The 18,486-nt window shown below is 41.4% G+C and overlaps 1 protein-coding gene and 1 long non-coding RNA gene across 3 annotated transcripts in view; one reads left to right on the top strand and one right to left on the bottom strand.

Annotated features, from left to right (window-relative positions):
- HS6ST2 (heparan sulfate 6-O-sulfotransferase 2) overlaps positions 1–18,486 on the bottom strand; it is a 375,611-nt gene that overhangs the window by 30,839 nt on the left and 326,286 nt on the right. The window contains exon 5 of one of the 2 annotated variants that reach the window (XM_023198906.2): positions 12,943–13,029. The exons of the other annotated variant lie outside the window; for it this stretch is intronic. Within the exon in view, the coding sequence (XP_023054674.1) occupies positions 12,943–13,029 (87 nt within the window). The remainder of the gene's footprint in view (positions 1–12,942; positions 13,030–18,486) is intronic. 2 annotated transcript variants of the gene reach the window in all.
- On the top strand, positions 11,478–13,712 carry LOC111531602. The gene is made up of 3 exons (XR_002728321.1): positions 11,478–11,564; positions 12,110–12,241; positions 13,386–13,712. It is a non-coding gene; the product is annotated as an uncharacterized LOC111531602 (long non-coding RNA).

Below are 18,486 nucleotides of genomic sequence, written 5' to 3'. Positions count from 1 at the left end.
GAAGCATTTCTTTTTTCCTTCTTTTTTTAAAAAAGCTTGCAGAATTGAGAAAGGGGACTACGAGATTGTCCAACAGCCAGAACTGCTTTGCTTGTCACTGGGGAGCTGAGGCATGGTGGATAAAGGCGGTTATCCAATAAGTACCCCGCTCCCTGAGTATTCTCAGGCTGGGTCTGCACTGGTAGTTATCAGCTCCTTCTTAGCAACGGGGCTTTTGTATTTTTTATTTTTATTTATTTATTTTTATTTCAATAGCTTTTGGAGTACAAGTGGTTTTTTTGTTATATGGATGAATTATATAGTGGTGAATTCTGAGATTTTAGTGCATCCGTCACCCAAGCAGTGTACGTTGTATCTAATGTGTAGATTTTTATCCCTGGCCCCACTCCCACCCTCCCCTGTCTGAGTCTCAAAGTCCATTATATTGCTCTGTATGCCTTTGCAAACTCATAGTTTAGCTCCCACGTATAAGTGCGAACATATGGTTTTTGTTTTCCATTCTAGCAGCAGCAGGGCTTTAAAAAATGAAATCTAGGCAGATCCCAATATGTAAAACAGATTAAAATAGAGTCACTCAGGAAGAGGTGGAGTGAGGGCCTGGAGCCCCATCTATTTACCACTTCAGACTACCCCATCACTTTCACTCATGGCAGGCTTTGGGGTCCTCCCTCAGAATCCAAGGGCTGTACAGAACATAGACTGAAAACCACTGTTCTGCACAGAGGAAGGACATGGTAAGTGCATCACAATGGCTCTATGAGCCCAGGCTCAATGGCCTGGGTGGCTTCTTTATGCCTCTTTTAGTCCTTTTTCATCTGCTAGAAGCCAGAATTGGAATGAAGAATGGCTAGTGGCAGGCAGAGATTCCCCACCAGGAGGTATCTGCAGAGGACAGGGACAATATGCCTTTTCCTTGGCATTCCTGTTGACTAACACAAATTCCTTGCCCATTGTACACATTCAGTGATGAATGCTCAAACTGCCTCCCAAATTACAAGAAAGCAGAAAAAAATAAACAGACATCCACAACATTATGCATGTGTTTCCTCACCACCAAGTGGAGGAATAGAAACCCAGATAATCAGGTAAGGAAACTCATAGCCTCCAGACTTGTGTTTTTGAGGACAGAGCTGAGTATGTCTAGTTAGCCCCTGAAAATGTGGCTGCCAATGGAAGACAAGTGAGAAGTGAACAGCTGGTGAAACACTAGGCATGTGGTTGGGAAAGGACATAATGATCTGTGGGAGAAAAGGGGCAACCTCTGCAAATCTGGCACACAGATGGCAGGAAGACATTCTCAGGGAAAAGGGTAAGAGTCTGTCAACTTTACTAATATGGAGATGCACTTTCCCCCCAAAAGTTCCTGAAAACCACTATGAAGTATGTTCTTGTAATTATTTATTTTTGTAAGGTCTTTGGAGACATTATATTGCTTGTTTTCATATCCTCCTGGTGATGCCAGGAGGAGTGATGAGAATGATTACCTGCATTTCACAAAAGAAGGGGGAACAGTACTAGGAGAGGGGGCAGTGGCAGCATACTATTAGGTTGGTGCAAAAGTAATTGTGGTGTTTGCCATTAAAAGTAACGGCAAAAACTGCAATTACTTTTGCACCAACCTAATATTTTTCTGACAAATATCACAACTGAAGAACACGCCCTGGTGCCTAGGGTGAAGGCAAAAAATAGCTTGATCATCCTTGAAGGGTCCATAGGCACGTATTGGGGAAGTGAAGATAAACATGCAGACGTTGGGTAGAGAACATCTCATTAAAGCCTGTGGAGCACAAATCTCCTCCCCAACCATGATGAGAAAGAAGGACACTCTTGAAGAGCCACTTGGAAGCAAGCCCAGACTTCTTAATTCCATTAATTATGATATTTGATGCCAAAAAAGTGAAACTCTTTAGACTCCAAAGATGGGAGAATCATTACCCTGGCTCAGCTCCACAATCCAGCCATGCTGTGTCTGCTGAAGGCACCCAGACATCACGCCAAAGAGAACCTTCAAAATTTGGTTATGGGCGACACCATCTAAGCTACTGATGAGCTCTCCCTGAATCAATGTCACGGAGTAGTTCTCAGGATTAAATGAAATAATGCATGCATTTAAAGCACTCCGAACAGGGCCTGGTGCATAGGAAGCATTCAACAAATGTTACTTATTATTTAAACATTCCGGGCCCTTGATATATTTGGCAGTCTCTGGCATCTTTGTTGGAATTGAAGTCTGTAAGTTTCTTTACCTGCCTGTAAAGGTATGAAAGATTTTTTTTTCTTTTTTTATGTTTTTGTCAGGTACGTAAAATTATTTGACTCTAATATCAGAGCACCCTGTGCTTTGACTGAAAAATACTTTAGGATTTAGAGTTAAAAGGGCCCTGGCGTGAATCATGGCTCTGCCACTTACTATCCATGTGGCTTTGGGCAAAAACACGCTATTTCCCTGCTCCTTAGTTTTCCAATCTGTAAGATGTAGATATAATTCCTGCTTCCTAGGACGGTGGGTAAAATTAATTAAATGAAATAACAAAAGAGAAGGCTGGGTGCAAAGTATAAAGTACTTTATAAGCAAATTCTTTTCTTATTAGGAATTTTAGGCTAGCCAGACTTGCCTCCCTTCTTCTTTATATCCCCCAATTCACTATGAGCTTTGCAGACAGTGATGGCCAAACATATTATTATGCCTGCCAGACTGCATGGGCCTAGCCAGTTGATCATTCTGATTAAATGATCCAGGCAACTCAAGAAAGCTGTTTCCTCAGTGTCCTCATCTCCTCCTCTACTCAACCCCACTCAGGTGATCCAAAACACTAGCTCCTGTGATTTCATATAAATATATCCTTCAAGCAACATGATATTCTTCTGAGAACATCTTCACCATCCACAATCTTTCCAGGGATGCTAGGCACCCATGCACTGATGATTTGTGCTTCAAATGCATGTGACTTCTTAATTATCCAGTACAAATGCTACTTTAAGCAAGCACTAACAGATGGTGGCCTGAATTTTACAGCATTGCCAGCATTTTCCAAGCAAAATTTATAGTTCAGTCATCAGTGAGCTGAGTCCAGCCTCATTTTTCTTTTCTGTTTAAACTGTAGCAAGCGACCATCCTGAAAACCCAAATCATCTTTTGTAATGGAGTAACAGCTATTGACCAATAATGTTGTTTTATTTCTGCCCTCCCCACTTCCCATTCTTAGGTTGCTTGCCCACAACATACATAGTAGTGAAAGTGTCAGAGCCAGGTGCTGGTATTGGAGTGCCAGGCAATACTGCCCTTATTCTCAAGTTGAAACACTAAAGAGAAGGTGATATTTCACCACTCCCCACAGCCCTTGTAGAAGCTTTTAGCTATACAATCTCATCCCACCTAACTGAGGCCTCCAGTAGCAGGACCAGTCTTCTAATATTTGTGAATCAAAGTCTAGTCTAATACAGTCCCTAAGCATGCAGGGTGTCTCCAGAAGGGGTAGATGAACTCAGCCTTGTGAGACAAGCTCAGATGTGATCTGAGTATTGGCCCTATCACCCACTATGTGACCTTGGACAAGCCAATGTCTTCTGAGATTCCTCCTCAGTAGAAAGGGCTAATAACCCTCACTTTATAGGCCTATTATAATAATTAAACAAGATAATATGTAAAGCACCTTGCACAGTGTTGGACACACAGAAAGTACTCAATGAATTATAATTCATAAAAGTATTATATTTTTGCTGTATGTCAAGAACTATTCCAATTTCTTTACATGCATTAATTGATTTAATATAAATCAAACCCTTCCTCGAATGTCACCTTTAGTGATGTTTCCCTCAACTACTTTAAATTTACAAGTTTCTTGCCTCCACCATTCCTTATACTTCTCCCCTGCTTTTTCCTAATTATGACTTATTCCCTTTTAAAATAATACATCTTGTACTTGTTTAATGACTGTATCCCTCTATTATAATGGGCATAAGGACAGGGAATTTTGCCTGTTTTGTTCTCTGCTGTATCCCCAGAGCCTAGGGTAGCATATTGTACCTACTATGCACTCAGTAAAATTTTTGAATGAAGAAAGAATTTAATCCTCAAGAAAACCCTATGAAGCAGGCACTACTAATAGCTTCTTCTTATAAGCGAAGAAATTGATGCAGAGGGAGATCAGGTAACCTGCCGAGGGCAGTGCTAGGCTTTTAAAGCAGTAATTAGGCTCCAGCATTTGCTGTCTTAACCATTATACTATACTACCTCTTTCAAAGGAGAGAGAGACAAAGAGAGCGAGAGAGAGAGGGAGGGAGACAGAATGAATATGAATGAAAGAATGAGAATAATGAGAGGAGTGTATGTGATTCTATGAACTTTAGGGTTTATTTTTCTTCTTGTTTTTCACTTTTTCTCCTCCACCTCCCCCACTCCCCATGAATAGGATCTACTTTTCTCTGATGAAATATATCTGTGCAGTACTATGGGAATCTAGCTTTGGCCATGCAGTAAAGGCAGAGATCAACCATTTGTTCCCAAAATAGCATCTTCAGAGGATGCTTCCATTATTCAACTATCTCTCCATTATTTATTGTATGTGTCTTTTTCCAAACTTAAGTGGGTGGAAATTATTTACACACCAAAAAACTCACAGCTATTTTATTAGTCCATTCTTACACTGCCATAAAGAACAACCAAAGACTGAGTAATTTAGAAAGGAAAGAGGTTTAATTGACTACTCACAGTTCTGTATGGCTGAGGAGGACTCAGGAAACTTAAATCATGGTAGAAGGTGAAGGGGAAGCAAGGCATCTTCTTCACAAGGTGGCAGGAGGAGGAAACACTGAGCAAAGAGGTAAGAGCCCCTTATAAAATCATCAGTTGTTGTTAGAACTCACTATCACAAGAACAGCATGGGGGAAACCACCCCCATGATTCAATTACTTCCACCTTGTCTCTCCCTTGACACATGGGGATTATGGGGATTACAATTCAAGATGAGATTTGGGTGGGAACACATATCACTAACCATATCACTATTCAACACTGTACTAAAGGCTCTAACCAGTGCAATAAGGCAAGAAGAAAAAGATACCCATATTGAAAAGGAAGAATAAATCTGTCTTTATTCACAGACAACAATCATCTATGTTGAATATTCAATGAGTATCCAGTGGAATCTACCAAAAAAGCTCCTAAAACAAATGACTGAGCTTAGTAAGTTTTGTAGAATACAAGATTAATCTACAAAAATCAATTATACTTCTATTATCTATTAGAAATAATCAGAAATTGAAATAAAACAATACTATTTACCATAGCATCAAAAGTGTGAAATATTTAAGAATATATCTGACAAAAAATAGGAGAAAAGTGTACCCTGAAAACTATAAAACACTGATGAGTGAAATTAAAGAAAACTCAAATAAATGGATAGATACACTGAGTTCATGGTGACTCAATATTGTTAAGATGTCAGTTTTCTCCAAATTTGATATACAGATTCAAGGCAATCCTTGCCAAAACCACAACAGGCTTCTTTTTTTCCTTTTCTTTTTGCAAAAATTTATAGGCTGATTTTAAAATTCATATGGAAATAGAAAGGACATACAATATCCAAAACAAGTTATAAAGGAAGAATGGTTGGGTGCATTGGCTCACACCTGTAATCCCATCACTTTAGGAGGCCAAGGCTGGAGGATTGTTTGAGACCAGCCTGGGCAACATAGTGAGACCCCATCTCTACAAAAAAATTAGCCAGGCATGGTGGCATGTGCCTGTCATATCAGTTACTTGGGAGGTTGAAGTGGGACGTGATTGCACCGCTGTCCTCTAGCCTGGGTGACAGTCTTATCTCAAAAAAGAGAAAGAAAAAAGAATCAAGTTGGAGAGCTCACAGCATCTAATTGCAGTACTAGTATAAAGCTATAGTAATCAAGACAGTGTGGTGCTGGCATAAGGATAAACCTATCAATTAATGGAATAACACTGAGTCCAGATATAGACCCAAATACATACACAAATGATCTTCAAGAAAGGTACCAAGGTAGTTCAGAGAAAGCTCAGTTGAGAGCCAAAAAAAAAAAAAAATGGGGTGGAAGAATTCATAGATCAATGAACAAACAGATGAGGGAAAAGGGAAAGAGGAGAGAGAGAGAGAGAGAGAGAGAGAGATTTGCTTTTTATTACTTGGAAAAAACAGCGTACTGTTTAACATCACTCTTCTTTGCATTCCTAGTCTTTCCCAACAGGGAGAGAGAGGAGTGGAATTCCAGACAGTACCTGGGAACTGGACAGAACCCTGAACTCTGCTAGAGCAATATAAGTGAGAATTCTCAGCCATGTATGACACAGAGGCAGAAAAATAGTCACTGAGGACCCCTGTTCTAGAGAGCAGCAGCACATTGCCTACGTGATTTTTGTATGGCAGTTGGCGGGAGACAAAAATGGTTCCTGCTTTTCAAGGCTTGATTAACAGAACACTCTTCTTGACTAAGCTATAGAAGCATGACCATCATGGAAAGTCACATATGTGGGGTTGGGGGGGATTTATTATGTCACGAAGTGTACCATATATCCTAACCATCACAGAGATGCATGTGAACTTGCTAAGAAACGTTTCCATTGCCGGACTCTTTCTTCCTGGATCTGTTACTCATTTCTTGTAGCATCTAATCTATGGGCACTGCTTATGTTATGTTATTATGTTATATTGTTATTACGGTGCTGGGGCTTTTGCTTCCACATTTCAGTAACTGACAAAAGCAGATAACCAGAAAAACTGAGCCAACCAGAGCTCATCAGAATCAGACTGGCCAGGTCATACTGTCCCCCAGTGCAATACGTTGGCAGTTGAAACAAGCATAATCACTAGTTGACATTTATTGAGTGCTTGTCATGCGCCAAGCACTGTGAAAACCTTACTTACTTTATGACATTTAATCCTCACCAACAGCTCAATGAAGTAGGTACAAAGTTAATGAATGGTAGAGTCAGGACTCAAAATACAGGTCTATTTGACTCCAAAGCTGATATTCTTTCAAATACACAAAAGGCTGCCTAATTTATTTAAAGATATCTTTGGACAGCCCTTTGCCACAGCTGATTAGTACTAGGTTAAATATCAAAGTATGTCCAGCCTATGTTACTTATCCCCTGTTATTCAAAGTCTTTTTCAAATGGCTTAGGCTACTTTCCTGCCTTATTAATAAATGTACTTTCTGGGATAAACTGGAATTTTTTGTTGTGATCAAAGGTCTCACACTATTCTCTATGGGGGCCTACTGAAGGAAAACGTAGTTAGGCTACAAATGAATTCACCCTCGAGCACACTCCACTAAAAGTCATCTTTAGGAATACATTCTGACATCAGTTTATGCTTTTGTCATTCGTCTTTTTCTACAAAGGTGCAATTGCAAAAAAAAAAAAAAGAAAGAAAGAAAAAATAAGCAGTAATATTAATGCTTTGATTTGTCACAAGTTTTTGTGATATTAGACTTAGTCTAATAGCTAAACTAAGGAACTATTGACATCATCATATAAAACCACAGCAATTACTGGCAAAGTCAAGTACTTGGCCATTGGATTGCTATGTTCATGCAACACAAAACCATTTTGAAGAGAACACTCACACACACACACTTTCATACACACACAGTGGCAAAATTAGTAGGGGTTAGCAACAGTCACGACCTAATGTCTTAGAAAAAATACATGGCTCTCAATTAGAGGAAAAAACACAATCATGATATAATATACAGGACTCTGATTCCAGCAATGAACACAGAAACAGCTGAAGCCAAACATGAAACTGCATGATGCTGAGTCCAAACAGAGCAAGCAAGACTTCACTTTATCTTTCATTTTTTTCTTTTCTTTTCTTTTCTTTTTTTTTTTTTTTTTGAGACGGAGTCTCACTCTGGCACCCAGGCTAGAATGCAGCAGTGCAATCTCGGCTCACTGCAACCTCCACCTCCTGGGTTCAAATTATTCTCCTGCCTCAGCCTCCTGAGTAGCTGGGACTACAGGTGCATGCCACCATGCCTGGCTAATTTCTTGTATTTTTGTAGAGATGGGGTTTCACTGTGTTAGGCAAGATGGTCTTGATCTCCTGACCTCATGGTCTGCCCACCTCGGCCTCCCAAAGTGCTGGGATTACAGGTGTGAGCCACCATGCCCGGCCTTCACTTTATCTTTCTAAAGTAGAAAAGTTTTTCGTTTGGCTCCTGCCAGCCAAAAGCACAGGGGTGCTGGTATGTTTAGTTTATTTATGAAGCTATGCGCTCTTGACTACTCTCATCTAGATACTACCGAATAGATAAACAGGTTCGTTCACTATGAGATACTTCTGGCAAAGACAAGTTAGAGCCGGTCTTCCTGTGGCATCTGCTACCAGAGTCAGCTCCAAGTAGGTTTGTGGAGTAAGCAGGATTTGACTTGATCATCTCATATTCCCCTTCTATATAACTTCTTTTTCCCCATTTTAATATCCCTCCTTCCCCTAGTTTAATTCATTTAACCCATCACTTATAGTGTTTAATTCAACATTTACAGTATCATTTGCCAGGCACTGTGCTTGGTTGCTCTGCCCTGGCCCCATAATATTTGTGGCCTTCACTATTACTTGAAAACTGGACTTAGTCCTTGTTATTCCCTAGCCTGAGCCTATCTGAAAAACATCTCAGACTGAGAGGAGTGATCAAGTTCCATCATCATCTCAACTTTGGAAAATTTAATTTTTAAATGGATGCCTCCGAATGTCATACATAGATACAGATGTATGTGTGTCTGTTTATCTATCTACCTATGTAATCTGCATCTCCTCAGCTTTGGTTGGCTGATTCGAGGGAGAATAGCTGTAGTGATATATGAGTTCTCTATTGCTTCATTGATGGAGTATATTAGAGGCTTGAGATGGCTCAACAATACTGTTGAGGAAAGGTAGCTGTCCAAATAGAACCAGAATGGTATTATTTTAGAGGAAAAAATGAAGCAGTTGAGAAGTACATGCTTTTTCCTTTCATCACCACTACTGCTACGTTTTTTTAAAAAGTAGGATGATTCTAATTTTTCCAAAGGTCTCCATTTTCACAGTAGCTTCAGAGTCCACACAAAAAGAGGGAAGAGCGCCTGACTGGACATCCTGAGATCTGGCAATTAGATGAAGTATCTTGCTCTCTGGGAGAAGAATTGTAGCATACATTGCAGTGGAAAGATCATGGGACAAGTATCAGAAGACCAGTAGTCTAGACTGCCCTCTGCTAGTAGCTAGGTGTGTGCCTCATGGAAAGTGACTTACCTTTCTTGAGTCTCAGTGTCCTTGTGTTCAGCAAAGTAACTGGTCTCATGTAAAGTATGAAAATGTTCCAATACCAAATGAACATTATAAAGGCTCTTGGTGGCTAATACACACACCCAGCTTTGACAGTTTAAGTGCTTTCTGGGGATAATCAAATGGGTCAGCAAATGGATTGACGGTGGTCTGCTGTGTTGGCCAGAATAACAGGTTCACATTACCAAACGGAACCATATGTGAGGCTAAATGCAATGGTCTGGCCTGATTGGTCATGGGTCAGCCTCTGCAAAACCAGTGCTTCCTGATCTCAGTGACATAGTTCTGCACTGAATTTTTTTTTTTTTTCTGTCTTGTCAATTTGGCTCACTGTTGGCATAGAAGAAACTGCTTGCACCTCCCTGAAAGTCACTTCCAGGGTAGTCTGGCTCTGCTGCTCAGACATATCCCATTCCATCTGTTCCTCCCTGAAACAGAGGGCTGGCTACCCAGCTTCACATCCAGGCAATGAAATAGAGCAAGCAGAACTGATGCAACATTCAAGCTGTAGGTTTCCTAAGCGACTTAGCATGCTACACTGAATCTCAGTAGGCTCCAAATGGATTGAAAGTCGGAAAATGGTGGAATTAGGCATTCCATTTTAGCTTTGACCTAATCCACAACTCCAGCATTTTCTGACCAAGACACAGAGGATTCTGCACCTCTGGAGCGACCGACTTGCATTTTCTTCCTTTGACCTAACCTTGCTACCTGAAGGGTAAATGGATAACATTAAAGAGCTCAGGGATTGCTCCTCAGGAGCCTTTATTGATATCCCCATATGACCTATTTCCCACCCCAACCCTGGTGTCAGCTAGGACTTGTAGGACTTAAATACCACGATGTCATCCTCTATCCTCCCTACTAAGACTGTGAGGTGCTTGAGGGTACCTATAGTATTTTATATTTATATGGCTCCAGAGTCTAGTGCAATGGCACAAAGTAGATGCTTAATATATTTTAGTTACTACTATTATTACTATTATTGGTGCCAAACAAGGTTTTTTACCAAAATTGTTTATTTGGGTACCTCAGGTGGGCATATCATTATCCTCTTGGAGCCTCAATTTCCTCGTGTGTGCAACAGAAATAATAGTGCCTGTTTCATGAGCTTTTGGTAGGCAAGGATTAATAAGACAAAATGTACCAAGTGCTTGGGACACAGGTTGGCCCATAACACTCAGTGAACACATATTCCTTATTTTTAGCCACGATGCATATTTGGGGCAGCTTGACTTTTGCATTTTTGTTTTCTTCAAAAACAGAGAAGACTGAATTTCTTTCCAGGGAAGAAAAGAACCCTCCTTCTATCTCCCAGCCTGTGTCTGGCCTCAAAAGAACATAGGGAAATTCTTAAAAACTGCTCTATATCCTATTGTCATTAGGTCAAACAACATCACAACATGGCATCCTCTGTGCTGGTTGTTGTGAAAATACACCGTGGGGAAAAGCCTTGGGGTGGAGACATCTACCTATCCCCCCCTCACCACCACACACACCAAAGCTAAGGAAATGCATAGACAGTTCAGCAGGAACTGGCAACACAGTTCTGAACTAGAACACAGTGCCTAAACATCCACAGGCGCTGTTCTATAAAGTGTGAAAAATGCCCTTCACAGTCTCACCATATGCACAGAAGGTCAGTACTGCTCCTGTTGAAAATGATATCCTGAGAAGGAGAAAATGTCCAGTAATGGAAAAAAGGAAAAATCTCCTGAAAACTGATGGGAGAGGACTAAGAGAAGGAGCACAGTGCAAGAAACCCTGGCACACATATCTAGGAAGAGCATGTCGGATAACTTGTAATTTTTCACTAATAACCAACAAAAACAATGAAGAATTCAGAACTAGCTCAGCCTATGAGTCACTATACGTGACAAGTAAAAGACACCTAGCTCAAAATGTGCAAAGAGGGAGACCCTTCACCATGGCAGAAGCTTGGGATGTGTCCAAGTATGGCAAGTGAGATATAGATCATTTTTATCTACTTAAGAATGTATTTATTCAGGGCTCCCACTGTTGAAAACCTGCGTATGGTATTAGGTATGCATTCTCTATGTCATCTTAACTCAGATTCTACCAATTGCTCCTTTTGTAGCTCACACGGAGATTCTTCACTCAAAAAGTAAGAGAGTGAACTCCTGCAAAGTCAAAAGAAACAAGGGAAGGCCCCTTTGGAAAGGCAACAGCAAATCACAAACATCCATAATTATACATCAGGGTCTAATAGATGGAGATTGTGCCCTGTGGTTGTTGGTGTGACAGGTAGGTACAAGGTGCCCAGGTAGGGTCTGCCATTGTCGTAAGCATGGAGTTAAAAGAAGTTCTGCAATGCCATCCCTGTTAACTGAGAGTGCGTGTTAACAATGAATTGGGACTAATTTGAAAACATTCAGCTGCCTGGGAATGTGTGCATCAATTCCCTTCCTTCATAATTTATACAGCATTTTGATTGTGGTGCTCAGCAATAAATAACTGAAATGAGTTCTAACTGCTTGGAGATTTAGTTTTATGTCTTTAACACCGTTTTTTATATTCTGCAAGATAGCTCGTATTCAACTTTATATGCAAACCTGAAATGGTATTCAGAGGAAAATAAGGAAAAAAAGGCAGCCAATAGATCTTTTGCTTTGGGAATTGAATATAAGATCATATTCAAAGTGCAGCATTTATGGTCCAATGCAGAATACATAAAATATATGACCATTACAAATTCACCTTTCATTGCAAAGCTGTGCTCTTGTAGTGACATATCTTATTGCTAGATTAGAGCTTTTAGCATGATGAAGGCATCTTTCATCTTCTCCTAGATGCAGGCTGGGTGCTCTTTCTGGACTGTGTTTCTACCTGTCACAATGCCCCACACCCTGGAGAGAGAGCTTTCAGAGGAGTCATTCACCACAGGGCTGAAGCAACTTCCAAAGGGAAGTGTCTAATTAGAGGTATGTCATCTGCATGGGATCACACTGCCTGAGTTTGCCACAATTTGCTGAAGCCAAAGGGAGAGATCAGCTGGTGTTGTCTTCTGGAATAAGCCCAAAAAAGGTCAATCTAATATCGCAAATATTCAGCCCATACAAGTTTTGGTAATACCAAGAAGACAGTTTCATGTAGGACTTGGTGCATGTTAATAACTAGGAAAAGAATATACATATCATGTAAATCAGTGATATGGTTAAAACATAAATGTACTTAAACCAGGAAATTTATGGAAAGGCTTACCAGATTCTTCTAACTCAAGCCTAAACCTCAGTGTATGGATCAAGACAGGTTTTCATGGACTTTGTAAGTCATAAATCAGTGCTGCTGCTGCTGCTGCTGCTTTAATTCTTCAAACTTGTAATTCAACTCTTACATTGCCCTTATGGACTTGTGTCCTTGCCCTTCACAGTCAGCCCTAAGCTATCTTTCCAGAGTCATCTCCTGATTTTCCCATCTCCTCCCTCTTCCCTAGTCCTTCATGCACCCGATATTACTGACACATGCCTTGCTCGTTTCAATTCCCCAGTGACAAGCCCAGTGGGAAGCATACAGAAGATACTCCACAAATCTTTGTTGGATGAATATTAATAAATGACAAAAGGCGGACAGCACTTGACTTTTTGACAGCTATGTCAGATGTACAGGAGCACTTTTCACTTACTTCCCACTCTTAGATGTGTTCCGGGTCTTTGTGGATGACGGAGAGTTGGCGCCTGCGTTAGTGTTTGGAGAACCCCGTTTATCCTTACTATACCCACAGAAAGAACAGAAAACATATACACAACAAGGACCACAGAGACAAAAAGCAATTAGTCACTTCATTTAAAGACTTTCAAGGCCAGCCTGCATATCCCCCCCCCACCCCCGGCCAATCTCTCTCTCTCTCTCTCTCTCCTGTCAAAGTATGATCTTATCCAGTTGTGCCCTTTAAAGGTAGAGAGTGGGAACCACTGGTCAAGTTCAAAGAAAGCTACCCTTTTGGCATTCAAAGCTTGATCTCATGGATTCCATTAATGATAGCACCACAGCCCAGGCCCCAAGGGGGCCTCTAGTTTAGAAGATATATATATATATAGTCTTTAAAATAAAATCATTTCTTTCCAGGCACTGAATTCTCTTCATTACATGTTCAGTTCTGAAGCTGCTGACTTTTAGTGAAGTATGTGGATGCCAAATGACTTCTAAAAGTCTTTGGGAGATACTATCAGATGAATTAATAATTTTCACTCATAATGTTACATGGGAAGGCCGTGAATTCAGATATTCTTTCAGAAGAAGCACCACCTGCTTCATGAGTAATTGAATTTAAATCCCCACCTTCAATAACTCCACAGCTTATGTCAAACCTTGGAAACAATTACGAAATAAATCACAAGGAAGGCCTGCTTAATCTCATCAGGTTAATAAACGCAGACGAATTAATCACCTAAAGGTAAACAAAAAGGAATAATTGATTGGAGTCTTCTTGATTACTTTATTCTATTTCCTTTATCAAACTATTTTACCATTATCTTCAGTTCAGCTGCTCTGCCTTGAAATTATTCCTTTACTTCATCTTCAGATTTCCATGGAAACCAATTCAAAGTCTTTCTCTCCACTTGATGATGTGTGGAATTATTTATCCTGATTTCATCAGGAAGATTTTTTTTTGTTGTTAGTAAGTTCTACATCAGCATAACCTTTTATAAAAAGTGAAGGTAAGAAAGAAAAATACGTATTCTCATATTTAATGTGTATAATAGAACCTTCCAGTGGCAAAGAATATTGTGTCAGAAAATGTCAAACAGCTTTTCAGATATTTATAAACCTTTTAAGTATCTCCAAAATAGGTGTCTGCAAGTAGCCGTATTTATATGTGGGGTGGGCTGGGGGTCACAAAAGATATTCTGCCATGCACCCATCAGCTTCAAATGACTTCATGGATATGATTGGAACAAGAGATAATCATGGGTTCCTGGTGATTGCAAAGGTAATAAAATGTGTGTGGGCACGGAAAAAGGCTGATCAGGAAAAGTCAGAGAGATAGCAACTGTCCAAGCACTTAAGAGTCACCATCTACGCCAGGCGCAGTGGCTCATGTCTATAATCCCAACACTTTGGGAAGCCAAGGCAGGTGGATCACGAGGTCAGGAGTTCGAGACCAGCCTGGTCAACATAGCAAAACCCCATCTCTACTAAAAATACAAAAAAAAAAAAAAAAAAAAAATTACCCCGGCATAGTGGCAGGCATCTGTAATCCCAGCTACTTGGGAGGCTGAGGCAGGAGAATAGCTTGAACCTGGGAGGCAGAGTTTGCAGTAAGCCAAAATCGTGCAATTGCACTCCAGCCCAGGTGACAGTGTGAGACTCCGTCTCAAGAAACAAAACAAAACAAAACAAAACAAAAAACGTCTAGTGGGTATGAAAAACAGCTCTTAGAAGTGGGAGATACCCTTGTGAGCTCTGGCTCTGCTGCTGGAGGGGATGGCTCTGGAGAGAGTGGACACACATTCTATCCCAGAGGAGGGGGCAGAAATCCACTGGAATGAGGTGCTGAGATTCCTGCACAGTGCAGGGATCATTACCCTGTACCACTCACAGACTCACCAGAATGTGGCCACATTCTGAGCGGGGACTGAAGAACTCACTTGGTGCTGCCTCTATCCATCCATGATGACTTCCTGGCAAATGATTCCTTAGGGACGTGAGACCAGGGATCATCCTGACTGTCCTCTTCACAAATTCAAAATTGTCTCTTCCAGAAGTTTGGCATAGCCTGATGCAAAGAATGCAATATGCTAATATGCTCTGTGTCACAAAAGTAGGTGTCAACTTCCTCACTCTTGCACCCTGGTCACTGGTCACTGAACCTTCCTCCTCCTAGCCCCTCACCTAAGCAGTAGGCAGTGAGAAACTTGGCTGGAAGCATTCAGAAACAAGGGATATTTTTGATGTGTCTCATGCACACTACTGGGCTCAGAGTAGGTAGTGATTTAAGTCATCACTAAATCACTAAGTGCTGAGTCACTAAGCTCATTCATTCACTTTATTATTATTTTTTTTTTTTGATAAAACAACATCCTCCACTGCTAAATTTCCATGTCTGTGCCTTGGACACTAGGGTCCTCTATAGTCTACATTATAATTGACCCTGTTGGGAGGGCGGAGCAAGATGGCCGAATAGGAGCAGCTTCAGTCTCCAACTCCCAGCGCGAGCGACACAGAAGACCTGCGATTTCTGCATTTTCAACTGAGGTACTGGGGTCATCTCACTCGGGAGTGCCGGACAATCGGTGCTGGTCAGCTGCTGCAGCCCGACCAGCGAGAGCTGAAGCAGGGCGAGGCATCGCCTCACCTGGGAAGCACGAGGGGGAAGGGAGTCCCTTTTCCTAGCCAGGGGAACTGAGACACACAACACCTGGAAAATCGGGTAACTCCCACCCCAATACTGCGCTGTAACACCGGCACACCGGAGATTGTATCCCACACCTGGCCGGGAGGGTCCCACGCCCACGGAGCCTCTCTCCTTGCTAACACAGCAGTCTGCGGCAATCTAACCGCAAGGCAGCAGCGAGGCTGGGGGAGGGGCGCCCGCCATCGCTGAGGCTTAAGTAGGTAACTAAAGCCACTGGGAAGCTGGAACTGGGTGGAGCTCACAGCAGCTCAAGGAAACCTGCCTGTCTCTGTAGACTGCGCCTCTGGGGACAGGGCTCAGCTAAAGGAGTAGAAGCCTGTGAAACGCGAACGACTATGTCTGACAGCTTTGAAGAGAGCAGGGGATCTCCCAACACGGAGGTTGAGATCTGAGAAGGGGCAGTCTGCCTGCTCAAGTGAGTCACTGACCCCTGAGTAGCCTAACTGGGAGACATCCCCCACTAGGGGCAGTCTGACACCCCACACCTCACAGGGTGGAGTACACCCCTGAGAGGAAGCTTCCAAAGCAAGAATCAGACAGGTAAACTCGCTGTTCAGCAATATTCTATCTTCTGCAACCTCTGCTGCTGATACCCAGGCAAACAGGGTCTGGAGTGGACCTCAAGCAATCTCCAACAGACCTATAGCTGAGGGTCCTGACAGTCAGAAGGAAACCTATCAAACAGGAAGGACACCTAAATCAAAACCCCATCAGTACGTCACCATCATCAAAGACCAGTGACAGATAAAACCACAAAGATGGGGAAAAAGCAGGGCAGAAAAGCTGGAAATTCAAAAAATAAGAGCGCATCTCCTCCTGCAAAGGAGCACAGCCCATCGCCAGCAACGGATCAAAGCTGGTCAGAGAATGATTTTGATGAGATGAGAGAAGAAGGCTTCAGTCCATCAAACCTCTCAGAGCTAAAGGAGGAATTACGTACCCAGCGCAAAGAAACTAAAAATCTTGAAAAAAAAGTGGAAGAATTGACAGCTAGACTAATTAATGCAGAGAAGGTCATAAACGAAATGACAGAGATGAAAACCATGTCACGAGAAATACGTGACAAATGCACAAGCTTCAGTAACCGACTCGATCAACTGGAAGAAAGAGTATCAGCGATTGAGGATCAAATGAATGAAATGAAGCGAGAAGAGAAACCAAAAGAAAAAAGAAGAAAAAGAAATGAACAAAGCCTGCAAGAAGTATGGGATTATGTCAAAAGACCAAATCTACGTCTGATTGGGGTGCCTGAAAGTGAGGGGGAAAATGGAACCAAATTGGAAAACACTCTACAGGATATCATCCAGGAGAACTTCCCCAACCTAGCAGGGCAGGCCAACATTCAAATTCAGGAAATACAGAGAACGCCACAAAGATACTCCTCCAGAAGAGCAACTCCAAGACACATAATTGCCAGATTCACCAAAGTTGAAATGAAGGAAAAAATCTTAAGGGCAGCCAGAGAGAAAGGTCGGGTTACCCACAAAGGGAAGCCCATCAGACTGACAGCAGATCTCTCGGCAGAAACCCTACAAGCCAGAAGAGAGTGGGGGCCAATATTCAACGTTCTTAAAGAAAAGAATTTTAAACCCAGAATTTCATATCCAGCCAAACTAAGTTTCATAAGTGAAGGAGAAATAAAATTCTTTACAGATAAGCAAATGCTTAGAGATTTTGTCACCACCAGGCCTGCCTTACAAGAGACCCTGAAGGAAGCCCTAAACATGGAAAGGAACAACCGGTACCAGCCACTGCAAAAACATGCCAAAATGTAAAGACCATCGAGCCTAGGAAGAAACTGCATCAACTAATGAGCAAAATAACCAGTTAATATCATAATGGCAGGATCAAGATCACACATAACAATATTAACCTTAAATGTCAATGGACTAAATGCTCCAATTAAAAGACACAGACTGGCAAACTGGATAAAGAGTCAAGACCCATCAGTCTGCTGTCTTCAGGAGACCCATCTCACATGCAGAGACATACATAGGCTCAAAATAAAAGGATGGAGGAAGATCTACCAAGCAAATGGAGAACAAAAAAAAGCAGGGGTTGCAATCCTAGTCTCTGATAAAACAGACTTTAAACCATCAAAGATCAAAAGAGACAAAGAAGGCCATTACATAATGGTAAAGGGATCAATCCAACAGGAAGAGCTAACTATCCTAAATATATATGCACCTAATACAGGAGCACCCAGATTCATAAAGCAAGTCCTTAGAGACTTACAAAGAGACTTAGACTCCCATACAATAATAATGGGAGACTTCAACACTCCACTGTCAACATTAGACAGATCAACGAGACAGAAAGTTAACAAGGATATCCAGGAATTGAACTCATCTCTGCACCAAGCGGACCTCATAGACATCTATAGAACTCTCCACCCCAAGTCAACAGAATATACATTCTTCTCAGCACCACATCACACTTATTCCAAAATTGACCACATAATTGGAAGTAAAGCACTCCTCAGCAAATGTAAAAGAACAGAAATTATAACAAACTGTCTCTCTGACCACAGTGCAATCAAACTAGAACTCAGGACTAAGAAACTCAATCAAAACCGCTCAACTACATGGAAACTGAACAACCTGCTCCTGAATGACTACTGGGTACATAACGAAATGAAAGCAGAAATAAAGATGTTCTTTGAATCCAATGAGAACAAAGATACAACATACCAGAATCTCTGGGACACATTTAAAGCAGTATGTAGAGGGAAATTTATAGCACTAAGTGCCCACAAGAGAAAGCAGGAAAGATCTAAAATTGACACTCTAACATCACAATTAAAAGAACTAG

Source organism: Piliocolobus tephrosceles, chromosome 12 (assembly GCF_002776525.5).
Source record: "Piliocolobus tephrosceles isolate RC106 chromosome 12, ASM277652v3, whole genome shotgun sequence".
Classification (NCBI taxonomy): Eukaryota; Metazoa; Chordata; class Mammalia; order Primates; family Cercopithecidae; genus Piliocolobus; species Piliocolobus tephrosceles.
This window is presented reverse-complemented; position numbering and strand designations above follow the sequence as displayed.